The sequence below is a fragment of the Brassica napus genome, chromosome C9, assembly GCF_020379485.1.
Source record: "Brassica napus cultivar Da-Ae chromosome C9, Da-Ae, whole genome shotgun sequence".
Taxonomy (NCBI): domain Eukaryota; kingdom Viridiplantae; phylum Streptophyta; class Magnoliopsida; order Brassicales; family Brassicaceae; genus Brassica; species Brassica napus.
The window spans coordinates 698,619-715,754 of record NC_063452.1 but is presented as its reverse complement, the minus strand read 5'-3'; the positions used below and the strand labels follow the sequence as shown (position 1 = coordinate 715,754).

The 17,136-nt window shown below is 29.1% G+C and overlaps 2 protein-coding genes across 2 annotated transcripts; one reads left to right on the top strand and one right to left on the bottom strand.

Annotated features, from left to right (window-relative positions):
• Positions 1-340: 340 nt before the first annotated feature.
• Positions 341-1,914, bottom strand: LOC106436310 (uncharacterized protein At4g00950). Its single transcript, XM_013877263.3, has 2 exons — positions 884-1,914; positions 341-677 (listed from the first exon to the last, which is right to left on the bottom strand). The coding sequence occupies exons 1-2, from the start codon at positions 1,685-1,687 to the stop codon at positions 615-617; spliced, it is 867 nt and encodes a 288-aa protein (XP_013732717.2). The 5' UTR covers positions 1,688-1,914; the 3' UTR covers positions 341-614.
• Positions 1,915-15,771: 13,857 nt separating this feature from the next.
• LOC125593359 (cysteine-rich receptor-like protein kinase 41) lies at positions 15,772-16,886 on the top strand. Its single transcript, XM_048769864.1, has 2 exons — positions 15,772-16,609; positions 16,816-16,886. Exons 1-2 carry the CDS (start codon positions 15,772-15,774, stop codon positions 16,884-16,886), a joined length of 909 nt encoding a protein of 302 aa, XP_048625821.1.
• Positions 16,887-17,136: the final 250 nt, after the last annotated feature.

The following is a 17,136-nucleotide window of genomic DNA, read 5'->3' as shown; positions in this document are numbered from 1 at the left end:
AATGTTTCTTAACAAAAGTTCTTAATCTACATTTATTACTAAAATACTCATTAAGAACTCCTAATGGGGTTCCATGGTTAATTATGCTCTTATATAATTCTTTATTTAGTCTAAAGCTAACTTGGCTATTTTATCTTCTACATTAGCCTACCTCTCTACTAACATATGCTGAAATGAGTATGAACACCTATCTGACCGATGCTATCTTGACAATATCATGGAGTGGCAATATTTTTTCTACACCGAAACATCATCTCTGTCATCTTAGCCCATACTAAGATCATGATATTGTCATCTATATGTGAATATATTATGTATATATTATCCCTTGGACCCATAATCATGATAAATTAATACATATATCGCAAGACTTCTCTGTTTCTCTTTACAAAAATTCCAAAAAAACATTTAAACCATCACAAACACAACAACAACAACGACAAGCGTGAAAAAGCTGGGCTTCACACTTGTTTCATGGTAATGTCATTTTCTTGAAATTTTTGAAAAAAAACTAAATCATAAACCAAAAGGTTGGAGAAAACTTGTGGAAATCAGATAGGCTTTCTCTTTTTGTTCGGTATTTAATCTTTCAAAATCTTTGATAGAGTAGATACTTAACCAGTAGTCTTCTTGTTCTTCCATGGAACCACTTGCTTTAGTCCTGCATACACATTGGTCTGATCCAAACACAAACAACGTTAATTACTAACGTATTCTACACTTTATGATACGATGTATATACATATTACACCTAGCTCTCATCCATGATATTTCAAGATTCTTTACTGAAAATCTAATAACTCTAATTTTATAAATATTTCTGTGACTTTACATCTTGTTTTTAATAGTCTAATTGAGGCAGAACATAAAACAGTGGACTTACCCAGAAGTGAGACTTTGAAGAAGAAGATGGTGTAGGCAGAGTAGAGAAGCTCCCTGTTCTGCTAATGTTTGCAATATTCACTTCACAAAACCTGCTGCTTTGGCTGCAAGTAATACCATCACCATCACCATAGCCAAACCTATTGTCTTCTCCTTCTTCCACCTCTTTTTTTCCGGATTCACTCTCTCTGTCCACTGAAGATGGAAACACATAACTACCTCTACCAAACTCTGTTTTTCTTTTCAAAGCCCTTCTCCTACTAAACCCAAAAAACCCTAGTCCCCTTCTCTTCTTCACAAGAGCCAAAGAGCCACCACTACTCATGTTCTCCTGCTTGGTCTCCTCATCAACATCATCTAAATCACCATACATGTCACTCCTGAAAGACCCATAACAGTCACCACCACCTTTCACCATCATCCTAAAGGAAGGTGAATCCAACCTTCTTGATCTTGTCATGCTGTAAGGTCCATCAAAGACAGTGATGGGCGAGTTCAGTTTGGTGAGTGATCCTCCATCCTTTTCAAGGGAGTGTAGCCTTGGTGGCAGCTCCAAGGACTTGTGGGTTTGAGGAGAAGATGAAGAATAAGAAGTTAATGGTGAGGAAGAGGATGATGAAGATGAAGAAGAGTGTTGCTTGGGCTTGCCAGGCTCTTCTTCCCAGCTAAAGGGGACAGAAGCTGCTATGGAACTGTGAATGGGTGATGACATAGAGTGGCTGTGACTGTTGGGTTTAATTGGTAAAACCGGTAGTTTCATTGCTGCCGAGTTCTCTTCTTGCTCTGGTTCTTTTTCAGCTGCCATGGTTCTATGTGGAAGTTGAATCTCTCTCTCTCTCTCTTTCTTCTCGTCTCTTCTCTTCTCAGAGGTGTGTGTGTGTCTTTTATATCTACAAGTGTTTTATGCTGTGTCTTCATTTGAGGGGTTTTCTCCCTATTTCTAGTGTTTCGTGTAGATTTGGGAGTCAGTGATCTGTACAGTAAAAGGACAAGAAAAAGAGAATATTTAATTCAAAACCAACTTTGGTATTTTCAAATTTAAAGACTAAAGATTAGGACAATATGTCTTTTTATCACAAAGATGCAAGGTGAAAGCCAAAAGAAAAAAAATAAAAACTAAAAAAAAACATGATAAACAACAAATGTCTACAATATTTCAACTTCTACACGTCTCATCTTATCTTATTACACTAATGGTTTTACATGTCTAGTTACTTATGTGGTATTTTAACTGATTGAAAAGTATTCAAATTTAAATCAATTTACATACAAAAGAGAAAGTTATCTAGAAAACTGTCTTCGTTCAACACAAGGAAAATAATAAGAAAGAAAAGTCGCCGGAAAGTGATAGATATAGGTAAGCTTTAGCAAAAGTCTCTGGGTATGGATGTTTTGATCAGCCTTTAATTCAAAATCAGGCGTGGCAAAGAAACAACATAACATGTTATACCGATAAAGAAAAGAAAAGGGAACCAACACAAAGACCTAACAAAAGAAACCATTTATGAGAACAGATCATGAAAGCAAAGTAACTGAACAAACAGGAGCCACTTGGACCTTGCTATAGAGCTCGATCACCTTTCATTAATCGAATATTCAATTCAATGTTCGTTCGCCCCCAAGTTTTAAAAAACTAATATACATGCCCCCAAATTCTATTTAAAAATATTTATTAGTAGTATTTATCTCAAAATATTTATAATCTCTTAAATTTTTGAGCCGGCCCTATTGGTATGTGATACATATATATTTCTATCAAAACTTTAACATAGAAAATTCTCGGTATAATAATTTATGGCCAACATTCAACAAAAAATGTTTGAGATTTTAACTTACTAATAAACAAAGGATATGTATTTTGGAATTAGTTAAATGTCAATGTATTTGACTTATCTCTGAAGCAAGTGAATGATGAAGGCCTTGGGAAACAATTAGGACAATCCAGATGAAAAGTATTTTTGAAAATTACTTATCAAATACTTATCAATATCAAAATGAGTAAACCGTTTTGACCTTTTCAAGCAAAACAAGCGACCAAAAATAAAGTAGACTACTGACAAGTGATGATAAGGGTAGGTGTCAAGAGCTCCATCGTCATAATGAAATGATTTGATATCACATAAGTAGTTATGAAGTGGGGTAATTTTCGTAGTCAATTTGCAATCTCCAAGCTGGCTATAACTAATTTAGACATTATTGCTGTATTGCACACATCAAAGAGGACACCGAACGTAGCAAAAGTAACGGGTGACAAATAAACTATGCTACTTTTAATTAGCATGAGAATCTCGACAGAAAAAAATATAAAGATAATGATGCATATTGCATGCATGCATGCATTTTCATCTTGATTGTATACCAGCAACTGCATGTACATTAAAAGTAAGGTAAAAACGAGGCAAAGACGTGTAGTTTTTTTTTTTTTTTTTTTGGGTCAAAGCAAAGACGTGTAGTTTTTTTGTTCATTTTCAAAAGAAAAGAAACGTTGATTCAATCAAGACAACATATCTCTCTAGACACATAAAATAGTGAAACTACGAGCTACTTTAGAATTGGTGAACAATAGTAACAAAAAGAAAGAAGGCAGCACAAAGTCCCAAAAGAGACAGTTTTGTAATGTTATACTCGATTTTAACGAGCACAGACAATAAACAGAGTAATAAAGAAATGAAAACGAAGTTTCCAAAGAACATTTAAATGTTTTATCCTCAGACTATGAGCCACTTTATTTTTGGAACTTTCTTCCATGTTCAGTCTCGTTATAATATTCGTCCCTCTGATTTATAATTTCAAAAAACAGACCTGGAGGGAATAAGACATATAAAAAGAGGAAAATCATTTGAACTATGTAGAAGAAGAAAAAGAGTAACGGAAAAAGAACTTGATGAATCAAGAAAATACCTTAAAGTGTATATTAACACGGATAGTTTCAAATTAAAGGTCAGCAAATCAACCGTTTGGAGCCGTTTTAGAATAAATTCTGGAAAGTTCAATGCATAACTTCTAGATGACTGAACATTTTTACGCAGAAAGATTGCGGAATGCGGAGAACAAGCAACTCACTAATCAATAAAACAAAAAAAAGATTCATTCAGTAAAAATCGATAAAACAACCTTATCTTATTTTGTTGTTGACCGTCCCAAACAGCTATATTGAACAGTGTTTCTACTTCCTAAATACCAAAAAGAACGGTTGACATTGGCAAGTCAAACACTAATGACATATATATTTTTTTTTTTTGAACTTAGCTTAACACTAATGACATATTGGATTCTAGGTTTTCTATTAGAGTTAGTTAACCATACCAATGAATCGTGTTCTAAGACAAAACTGCGGAGAATGAATTGATCTCAAATGGGTTGATTCCTCTGGAGTTGTAAAACTATATCGAGTATCGACATTCTAGCCCTATATTGGAGCCCAACACGGCTTAATATTGAAGCACAGTTATCTATAATATTAAAACACAATATGATCTATTGATAAATTTATGTCCAACTAATAATATAAATACTTTTAAATATGTAAACTGTCATTTATCTATATGTAACTACCCATTAATAATATAAATATTTTCTAATTTCTCTTTTAGCTCCAACATTTTAGGAACTTCTCTCATACGTACAGCGATAGTTACAAAATTTATTTGAGCGAGTGAAAATAAATAACTAATACATGCTTGATTAACATATAATAATTGATGGTTACGACTAATGTCAAGTTATACGACAGTCATCGTAGAAAGTCACCGTCAAGTTTTCAGAGATTCATGGTATTTAATTATTTAGCATCCATAACAATACAACCAATTCTTCTACTTATAATATTTACTTCTTTGGTTCATATTTTTGGTTTTATAATTAACATATCGAATATATAATATAACATTAGCTTTAATAATTTTTATTTTATACCAGAAACGACCAAATTTAAAATTGAGATCAATATATATATATATATATATATATGATTTAAGTAAGTTTGAAAAAGTTCAGTTAATATAATATGGTCACAATTAAAATCATTATATCTTTATTTTATAGAAATAAAATATTTAAAGTTAGTTAATATTTATAATATTTACTTTATGGATTTACGTTCTCACTGTTGAGATTTTTACTGGTTATTAAAACAAATATACACTACAAAAACATAACTTACATCTCAGCCCAAAAAAATTGAGATTTATTCAATCATATTAATTATTTTACATAGAAATTAAATTTATCAATTATCAAAGCACATGATGTTAAAATACAGTTTAACATGGTCCAAGTGGACTTTTAATAGAAATAAATATTCATATAAACTCATTTAGTTTAAGAGTTTTAAATAAGGTTATTCGATTAAAAATATTTGTTAAATGTGATTTTACTTAAAATTAATGAAGACCATATTAACCTATTTACACACATATATATATATATATTAAAAATTATTGTTTTCAAATATTTTCCAAAAAATTTGTTCGGTTTTTGATGCGGGTTGGATTTGATATTGGTTTTCGAATATAATACTTTAAGAATTGTTCGAGTATATAGACAATCTAATAGAGTATGAGACTTTGATTTTCGAATCGATTCAGAGTCGGGTTTTCTGAGTATTATCTTAATTAATTATGTTAGGTAACTATTACGAAAATATAATATGTTGCAAACTTTTGAACAAAGTTTAAAAATAATTTCTGAAATGTATATGGCACAAAGTGTATATACAACTTGACATATTTAATATAGTTACCAAAATTATATTAAAATAAATTAAAATATTAAACACAAATATGATTACAAAAAATAACATAAATATACAAATTAAACTTTTCAGAAAATAAATTAAAACAAAAAATATACCCGCCCTTAAAGGACGGGTCAGAATCTAGTTGGGTTTTAAAACTGTCATCCATATTTTATTTTATTTTGGGGTCAAAATCCATATTTTTCTTTCTAAAAACATTTGCTTACTATTTTATTATCTGAATCCGATTCAAAGAAGCTTAAAGCGAATGAAAAATGTTTATATTTCACTAAAATTGTTAATAATAATAGCAATATCATTTCACAAAACATAAAATAACTAAACAAAAAGTTGTAAAATCTAAAACATCATTTTTTGTATTTTTCAGTTAAACATCATATCTCTAAATTTATTCACCAAATATCATAATCGATATTTTTAACATAAATCAAAATTAAACAACTATTAACTACGCGAGGGTTTGAACCCATTATATAATGATTATGGTGACATATATGATGAAGAAAATTAGATGAAACTATGGTTTGGACTTATATTTTCCAAAACTACTATTTCTATAAGTTGATTTATAAAAATTATAAGCTGTTGATAAGGCCCCCTCGATAACCGCATCGGCCGTGGCACATCAAAAAATTCTTAAGTTTATACAATTTCAAATTAACTTATAATTTTATGAATTATATGTTTTTAATACATTTTGATTTATATAAGTTCATAACATATCATTAAACTTTTATATGATAACTTTAAATACTTATGAACGGAATTTTGAAATTTATGTTTTTTAATATCAGTCAAGAAATTTATTAAACCTTATAAAATGATACTTAAAATATCAGAAAATAACATTTCTGAAAATCTCCTTAGAGATTTCATTGACCACTTAACTACGGTCTTTCAGCTATGGAGAATAGACATATCACACATATACAAGTACGTGACGCCAGTGCACCGTTTTTCATGGTTCAATTTTTGTACTCATTGCCGTTTCTGATGGTTCACTTTTTCTAATCTTTTATTATTAGTTCCAAAATAATAAGAACGTTCAGTATTTAATTCTAAAATTAGTTTCATATATTACAATACATATTGAATACAAAAAAATATTCGCTTGTACTACTTTTATACCACCACACTCTTGGTAGTTTAGTCTAGTCAGTGAACGAATGGTTTATAAGCAAGGTTTTGAAAACTGGACCGGACCGGCCGGTCGGACCGGTTCGACCGTAACTCGTTAAGTAAGCCGAGTCCGGTTCGGTTCAAAACTCGGATTGGATAAAAACCGGCAAACTCGGTTCAAAACCGAAAAAACCGGTGACCCGGGTCAACACTAAAACCCGGTTCTGATACAATTTAAAATTTGATTAGGGTTTTCTTATAAACTAATCCTTGATTGATAGTTAATAGCCGTAGTTTGTTAATAGTTTCTCCAAAAGAAAAAGAAACGCAAACGTTTTATCTTTGTCTTGTCTTCTCTTCGTCTCTCCTACACTATCCTAAATCTCATCATCTGAATCTTGCATTGCCACAAGATTTGTGACTGCACAATTGTAAGAAACGTAAGTATTGTTTAATTCGTTGATTTTCTTTAACCGATAAAACAGTAATAATGTATTATTTTTTTGCTCTTGTCTACCTTTTATTTTAACTAGTTAATGGAGAAGAATGGTTCAGTGAATGAACCAGATTTAGGCATATTTTTTCTCAACGTTCGGTATGTTGAGAAGATAACATAACTTGGAGATAATTGACATTTTAACTAGTTCATTTATTTTTGATACTGTTTCTAGATATATATATATTTTTTTTGTAAAAGAACTGATTCTAGATATTAGTCAATACTCATTACACTATATATATATATATATATATATATGTTATTATTATTATATATATAATAAATAGAAAACCCGGTTCGACCGGTTGAACCGGTCCGACCAGTCATCCAGTGGATACGCCGAGTCGGTATCCGGTCCGGTTTTTAAAACATTGTTTATAAGCTTAACAATTTTTTTGTAAATCATCATCTTCTTCCTTGAGGTTTCAAGTTCTACCATCATAGATTACAACCGCAATTCAGCTATCTAATGACATTGTTATAGCGATGTAGCAGAGACCCTCTATGTTGACGCAAGTCACGGGCTCAACAACAACGTGCGTTTGATTTTTAAAGTAATAATTAAATTGTCATTTTTCATTCAAAAAAAAAACAAGATTTTAAAGATTATTTTTTCTATAGACTTTTCATTGTTTTCGGTCTATGGACTTAGCGTTTTATTTGGTTCGGTTTCGAATATATAAACTAAGAAGACCACTGAAGAAACTAAAACATTCAAAATCTGATCATTCACTATGGTTATGACATGTTCTTCTTCTCGACCACAACACTTGTTGTTCTTCTCGTTCTTGTTCTTTTTCATCCCTTTTCTCAGCTTAGCACAACCAATCACCGTCAACATAGACAGTTCTATATGGAACTTTCCCTTCAAACACAGCATGTTTATCCAACACGATACTCATTTACCATGAAAGAGAGTTTAACATAAATTAATACAAATGAAGAATATGGTTAGAAATTTTAAAACAACACTAAAGATTATAGGCTTTAGTATATAAAACATTTACCAAAAACTCAATATTTTCGCAAGGGGTTAACAAATAAATTTTGAGAAAAATTCAAAAAATATAACAATATTGCTTTAATACTTAGTTGCCTCCTGTAGTAATATATGATGATGGTCAAATAGGTTTGAAACCTTTTTTGTCTCTATTTCTCTAGAGAGTAGCGATTTTACAATGGTTAGTCCACTAATTTAGGGAGTATATGAAGTTTTACTAAATTAATTGATAAAAAAACTATAACGATTTCCATATACCATGAAAAAGAGCTTAAAAGACATTAATACAAATTTAGAATGTGGTTAGAAATTTTAAAACAACACTAAAGATTAGAGGCTTCAGTATATAAAACATTTACCAAAAACTCAGTATTTTCGTAGGGGGTTAACACATAGATTTTGAGAAAAAATAAAACAACATAACAATATTGTTTTAATATATAGTTGCCTCCTGTACTAATATATGATGATGGTCAAAGAGGTTTGAAACCTTTTTTGTCTCTATTTATCTAGAGAATAGCGATTTTATAATGGTTATTCCACTAATTTAGGGAGTATATGAAGTTTTACTAAATTAATTTATAAAAACAATTGAATAATGCTTATTACCATGAAAGAGAGTTTATCATACATTAATACAAATGTATAATATGGTTATAAATTTTAAAACAACACTAAAGATTATAGGCTTCAATATATAAAGTATTTACCAAAAATTCAATATTTTCTTAGGGTTAACACATAGATTTAGAGAAAAATTCAAAAAATATAACAATATTGGTTTAATACATAGTTGCCTCCTGTACTAATATGATGATGGTTAAAGAGGTTTAGAACCTTTTTGTCTCCATTTCTCTAGAGAATAGAGATTTTATAATAATTAGTCCACTAATTTAGGGAGTATATGAATTTTTAATAAATTAATTTATAAAAACAAATGAACGATGCTCATTTGCTATGAAAGAGAGTTTATCATACATTAATACAAATATAGAATATGGTTATAAATTTTAAAACAACACTAAAGATTATAGGCTTCAATATCTAAAATATATACCAAAAACTCAATATTTTCGTAGGGGTTAACACATAGATTTTGAATTTTTTTTAAAAAATACGAAAATATTGTTTTAATGCATAGTTGCATCATGCACTAACATATGATTATATTCAAAGAGGTTTTCAACCTTTGTTGTCTCAGTTTCTCAAGAAAATAGTGATTTTATAGTGGTTATTCTATCGATTTAAAGAGTATTATGAAGTTTTACTAAATTAATTGATAAAAAAACTATAACGATTTCCATATACCATGAAAAAGAGCTTAAAAGATATTAATACAAATGTACAATGTGGTTAAAAATTTTAAAACAACACTAAAGATTATAGGCTTCAGTATATAAAACATTTACCAAAAACTAAATATTTTCGTAGGGGTTGTTAACACATAGATTTTGAAAAAAAATTCAAAAAATTAACAATATTGCTTTAATAAATAGTTTCCTCATGTACCAATATATGATGATGGTCAAAGAGGGTTAGAACCTTTTGTCTCCATTTCTCTACAGAATAGCGATTTTATAATGGTTAGTCCACTAATTTAGAGAGTATATGAAGTTTTACTAAATTAATTTATAAAAACAATTGAACGATGCTCATTTACCTTGAAAGAGAGTTTAACATACATTAATACAAATGCAGAATATGGTTGGAAATTTTAAAACAATACTAAAGATTATAGGCTTCAGTATACAAAATATATACCAAAAATTCAAAATTTTCATAGGGGTTAGTTAACACATAGATTTTGAGAAATTTTTTAAAAGTACGAAAATATTGTTTTAATGCATATTTGCATCATGCACTAACATATGATGATTTTCAAAGAGGTTTTCAGCCTTTGTTGTCTCCGTTTTTCAAGAAAATAGTGATTTTATAGTGGTTATTCCATCGATTTAGGTAGTATTATGAAGTTTTACTAAATTAATTGATAAAAAAAACTATGAGGATTTCCATATACCATGAAAAAGAGCTTAAAAGATATTAATACAAATGTAGAATGTGGTTAAAAATTTTAAAACAACACTAAAGATAATAGGCTTCAGTATATAAAACATTTACCAAAAACTCAGTATTTTCGTAGGGGTACACATAGATTTTGAGAAAAAATTTAAAAAATTAAAAATATTGCTTTAATAAATATTTGCCTCATGTAATAATATATGATGATGGTCAAAGAGGTTTAAAACCTTTTTTCTCCATTTCTCTAGAGAATAGCGATTTTATAATGGTTAGTCTACTAATTTAGGAAGTATATGAAGTTTTACTAAATTAATTAATAAAAACAATTGAACGATGCTCATTTACCATGAAAGAGAGTTTATCATACATTAATACAAATATAGAATACAGTTAGAAATTTTAAAACAACACTAAATATTATAGGCTTCAGTATATAAAATATATACCGAAAACTCAATATTTCGTAGGGGTTAACACATAGATTTTGAGATTTTTTTAAAAAATATGACAATATTGTTTTAATGCGTAGTTGCATCCTGCACTAACATATGATGATGTTCAAAGAGGTTTTCAGCCTTTGTTGTCTCCGTTTTTCAAGAAAATAGTGATTTTATAGTGGTTATTCCATCCATTTATGGAGTATTATGAAGTTTTACTAAATTAATTGATAAAAAACTATAACGATTTCCATATACCATGAAAAAGAGCTTAAAATACATTAAAACAAATGTAGAATGTGGTTAGAAATTTTAAAACAACACTAAAGATTATAGGCTTAAGTATATAAAACATTTACTAAAAACTCAGTATTTTCGTAGGGGTTAAGAGATAGATTTTGAGAAAAATTCAAAAAATATCACTATTGCTTTAATACATAGTTGTCTTATGTACTAATATATGATGATTGCCAAAGAGGTTTGGAAACTTTTTTGTCGCCATTTCTCTAGAGGGTGGCGATTTTATAATGGTTAGTCCACTAATTTAGGGAGTACATGAAGTTTTACTAAATTAATTTATAAAAACAATTGAACGATGCTCATTTACTATGAAAGAGAGTTTAAAATACATTAATACAAATGTAGTTTTACAAAATTAATTGATAAAAATACTATAACGATTTCCATAGACCATGAAAAAGAGCTTAAAATACATTAATACAAATGTAGAATGTGGTTAGAAATTTTAAAACAACACTAAATGTTATAGGCTTAAGTATATAAAAGATTTACCAAAAACTCAATATTTTTGTAAGGATAAAAACTTTGATTTTGAGAAAAATTCAAAAAATATAACACTATTGCTTTAATACATAGCTGCCTCCAGTACTAATATATGATGATGGCCAAATAAGTTTGAAACCTTTTTTTTGTCTCCATTTCACTAGAAAATAGCGATTTTATAACGGTTAGTCAGTACTAATTTAGGGAGTATATGAAGTTTAACTAAATTAATTTATAAAAACAATTGAATAATGCTTATTTACCATGAAAGAGAGTTTATCATACATTAATACAAATGTGTAATATGTTTATAAATTTTAAAACAACACTAAAGATTATGGGCTTCAGTATATAAAGTATTTACCAAAAACTCATTATTTTCGTGGGGTTAACTCATAAATTTTGAGAAAAGTTCAAAAAATATAACAATATTGCTTTAATACTTAGTTGCCTCATGTACTAATATATGATGATGGTTAAAGAGGTTTAGAACCTTTTTGTCTCAATTTCTCTAGAGAATAGTTTTTTTATAATAATTAGTCCAATAATTTAGGGAGTATATGAATTTTTACTAAATTAATTTATAAAAACAATTGAACGATGCTCATTTGCTATTAAAGAGATTTTAACATACATTAATACAAATATAGAATATGATTAGAAATTTTAAAACAACACTAAAGATTATAGTCTTCAGTATAAAAATTATTTACCAAAAACTCAATATTTTCGTAGGGTTTAACACAAAGATTTTGAGAAAAATTCAAAAAAATATAATAATATTTCGATTAATACATAGTTGCCTCCTGGTCAAAAAAGTTTGGAACCACTTTTGTTTTCCTCCATTTATCTAGAGAATATCGATTTTATAATGGTTAGTCCACTAATTTAGGGAGTATATGAAGTTTTATTAAATTAATTTATTAAAACAATTGAACAATGCTCATTTACCATGAAAGAGAGTTTAGCATACATTAATACAAATGTAGAATATGGTTATAAATTTTAAAACAAAACTAAAGATTATAGGCTTCGGTATATAAAATATATACCAAAAACTCAATATTTTCGTAGGGGTTAACACATAGATTTTGAGAAATTTTTAAAAAATATGACAATATTATTTTAATGCATAGTTGCATCCTGCACTAACATATGATGATGTTCAAAGAGGTTTTCAGCCTTTGTTGTCTCTGTTTTTCAAGAAAATAGTGATTTTATAGTTGTTTTTTCATCCATTTAGGGAGTATTATGAAGTTTTACTAAATTAATTGATAAAATAACTATAACGATTTCCATATACCATGAAAAAGAGCTTACAATACATTAATAAAAATGTAGAATGTGGTTAGAAATTTTAAAACAACACTAAATATTATAGGCTTAAGTATACAAAACATTTACTAAAAACTCAGTATTTTCGTAGGGGTTAAAACATAGATTTTGAGAAAAATTCAAAAAAATATCACTATTGCTTTAATACATAGTTGTCTTATATAAAAATATATATGATGATGGTCAAAGAGGTTTGGAACCACTTTTTTGTCTCAATTTCTCAAGAGAATAGTGATTTTATAATGTTTAGTCCACTAATTTAGGAAGTATATGAAGTTTTACTAAATTAATTTATAAAAACAATTGAACGATGCTCATTTACCATGAAAGAGAGTTTAACATACATTAATACAAATGCAGAATATGGTTAGAAATTTTAAAACAATACTAAAGATTATAGGCTTCAGTATACAAAATATATACCAAAAATTCAATATTTTCATAGGGGTTAACACATAGATTTTGAGAAATTTTTTAAAAATACGACAATATTGTTTTAATGCATAATTGCATCTTGCACTAACATATGATGATTTTCAAAGAGGTTTTCAACCTTTGTTGTCTCCGTTTTTCAAGAAAATAGTGATTTTATAGTGGTTATTCCATCGATTTAGGTAGTATTATGAAGTTTTACTAAATTAATTGATAAAAAAACTATAACGATTTCCATATACCATGAAAAAGAGCTTAAAAGATATTAATACAAATGCAGAATGTGGTTAAAATTTTTAAAACAACACTAAAGATTATAGGCTTCAGTATATAAAACATTTACCAAAAACTCAGTATTTTCGTAGGGGTACACATAGATTTTGAGAAAAAAATTTAAAATATTGCTTTAATAAATAGTTGCCTCATGTAATAATATATGATTATGGTCAAAGAGGTTCAAAATCTTTTTTTCTCCATTTCTCTAGAGAATAGATATTTTATAATGGTCGGTCTACTAATTTAGGGAGTATATGAAGTTTTACTAAATTAATTTATAAAAACAATTGAACGATCCTCATTTACCATGAAAGAGAGTTTATCATACATTAATACAAATGTAGAATATGGTTAGAAATTTTAAATAACACTAAATATTATAGGCTTCAGTATATAAAATATATACCGAAAACTCAATATTTCGTAGGGGTTAACACATAGATTTTGAGAAATTTTTAAAAAATATGACAATATTATTTTAATGCATAGTTGCATCCTGCACTAACATATGATGATGTTCAAAGAGGTTTTCAGCCTTTGTTGTCTCCGGTTTTCAAGAAAATAGTGATTTTATAGTGGTTATTCCATCCATTTATAGAATATTATGAAGTTTTACTAAATTAATTGATAAAAAACTATAACTATTTCCATATACCATGAAAAGAGCTTAAAATACATTAAAAAAAATGTAGAATGTGGTTAGAAATTTTAAAACAATACTAAAGATTATAGGCTTAAGTATATAAAATATTTACTAAAAACTCAGTATTTTCGTAGGGGTTAAGAGATAGATTTTGAAAAAAAATTAAAAAAATATCACTATTGCTTTAATACATAGTTGTCTTATGTACTAATATATGATGATTGTCAAAGAGGTTTGGAAACTTTTTTGTCGCCATTTCTCTAGAGGGTGGCGATTTTATAATGGTTAGTCCACTAATTTAGGGAGTACATGAAGTTTTACTAAATTAATTTATAAAAACAATTGAACGATGCTCATTTACTATGAAAGAGAGTTTAACATACATTAATACAAATGCAGAATATTGTTAGAAATTTTAAAACAATACTAAAGATTATAGGCTTCATTATATAAAATATATACCGAAAACTCAATATTTTCGTAGGGGTTAACACATAGATTTTGAGAAATTTTTTAAAAATACGACAAGATTGTTTTAATGCATAGTTGCATCCTGCACTAACATATGATGATGTTAAAAGAGGTTTTCAGCCTTTGTTGTCTCCGTTTTCAAGAAAATAGTGATTTTAGTGGTTATTCCATCGATTTAGGAAGTATTATGAAGTTTTACAAAATTAATTGATAAAAATACTATAACGATTTCCATAAACCATGAAAAAGAGCTTAAAATACATTAATACAAATGTAGAATGTGGTTAGAAATTTTAAAACAACACTAAATATTATAGGCTTAAGTATATAAACCATTTACCAAAAACTCAATATTTTCGTAGGGGTTAACACATAGATTTTGAGAAAAATTCAAAAAATATAACACTATTGTTTTAATACATAGTTGCCTCGTGTACTAATATACGATGATGGTCAAAGAGGTTTGAAAACTTTTTTGTCTCTATTTCTCTTGAGAGTAGCGATTTTATAATGGTTAGTCCACTAATTGAGGGAGTATATGAAGTTTTACTAAATTAATTTTAAAAAAATTAAAACGATTTCATGCATCATAAAAGAGAGTTTAACATACATTAATACAAATGTAGAATGTGATTGAATTTTTTAAAACAACACTAAAAAGTATTGGCTTCAGTATATCGTACGTTTACCATAAACGTAAAACTACTTTTATACCACCACACTTTTGGTAGTTTTGTCTAGTCAGTGAACGAATGGTTTTATAAGCTTAACAATTTTTTTTGTAAATCAACATCTTCTTCCTCGAGGTTTCAAGTTCTACCATCCTAGATTACAACCGCAATTCAGCTATCTAATGACATTGTTATAGCGATGTAGCAGGGACCCTCTATGTTGACGCAAGTCACGGGATCAACAACAACGGGCGTTTGATTTTTAAAGTAATAATTAAATTGTCACTTTTTCATTAAAAAAAAAACAAGATCTTAAAGATTTTTTCTTTCTATAGACTTTTCATTGTTTTCGGTCTATGGACTTAGCGTTTTATTTGGTTCGGTTTCGAATATATAAACTAAGAAAACCACTGAAGAAACTAAAACATTCAAAATCTGATCATTCACTATGGTTATGACATGTTCTTCTTCTCGACCACAACACTTGCTGTTCTTCTCGTTCTTGTTCTTTTTCATCCCTTTTCTCAGCTTAGCACAACTAATCACCGTCAACATAGACAGTTCTATATGGAACTTCCCTTCAAACACAGCATGTTTATCCAAACAAAGCAACTTCTCCGGATCTTTATTCTCCAACAACCTTAACCGTCTTGTCTCATCAATCCCTTCTCGCCATTCAAACACCTACAACTTCTACCACTTCTCGGTCGGAGATCAAGAACGAGTAGAAGCCACTGGACTCTGCAACAGAGTCCTCACACGAGTAGATTGTCTCAACTGTATCTCCCAAGCTGCAGTAAACCTAACCACCACAACTTACTGTCCAGCTCATAGAGAAGCTTACGTACGTGCCACGAAATGTATGTTTCGTTACTCAGACAAACCGATTCTAGGGAAACTCGAAACGAGTCCAGTCTTGGAGGCAGCAAAGCCTAATGATGCAGCGGGAGATAAAGACGAGTTTATTCGTTTGCAAAGCGAGTTACTTAACCGACTCAGACAAGAAGCTGCAGCAGGTGGAGTTAAGAGGAAGTATGCTCAAGGAAATGGTACTGGTCCACAACCTAACACAACATTCTTCGCTTCCGTGCAGTGCACGCCAGATTTGTCTGAGAGAGACTGCAACAAATGTCTCAACTATGGTTTTGGGAACGCGACCAAAGGGAGATTAGGGCTCAGATGGTTTTGTCCTAGCTGTAGCTTTCAGATAGAGACTAACTTGAGATTCTTCCTTATCGAGAGCGAGTATGAGTCTGATCTACCAAGAAAACCAAGACCAGAACAGAGTAAAAGAAGAAGAGTACTTGCATTAGCTACTCTTGTGTTTATCAAAATTTGTTATAGAAAACAAAGTACTCTATATATAATGAGCTTATCAACCTTTGTATTGAAAAAACACTTTTGTAACCTTAAAAATAAAATATGAACGCAAGTTTTAATTTATCTAAACGATTGAAACTCTGTGTTACAAAAAAAAAAATGACGCTTTTAGGTTCTGCTTGGATGAGCAAGAACGAGAGACGACTACTTATCCATGACTGGACAGAAGGTGTTGTCTGTTGAACAATGTTATGTTTTTGGTAGTGATTTGAATGATATTATAGAGTATATAATCACTAATATACATACAAAGAGAGACCAAGGTCAGAGTTATACAGAAAGAAATCTTAATATTTACATATATTAAGTGATATACAAATTTTTTTGTTCACACGATTAAATGAGAATAAGCAATCTACTCTATTAAAATAGATTATTTTAAAAATCTATTTTACTAATTAATAATTTTTTATCAATTGTTTAGTCTAACCAC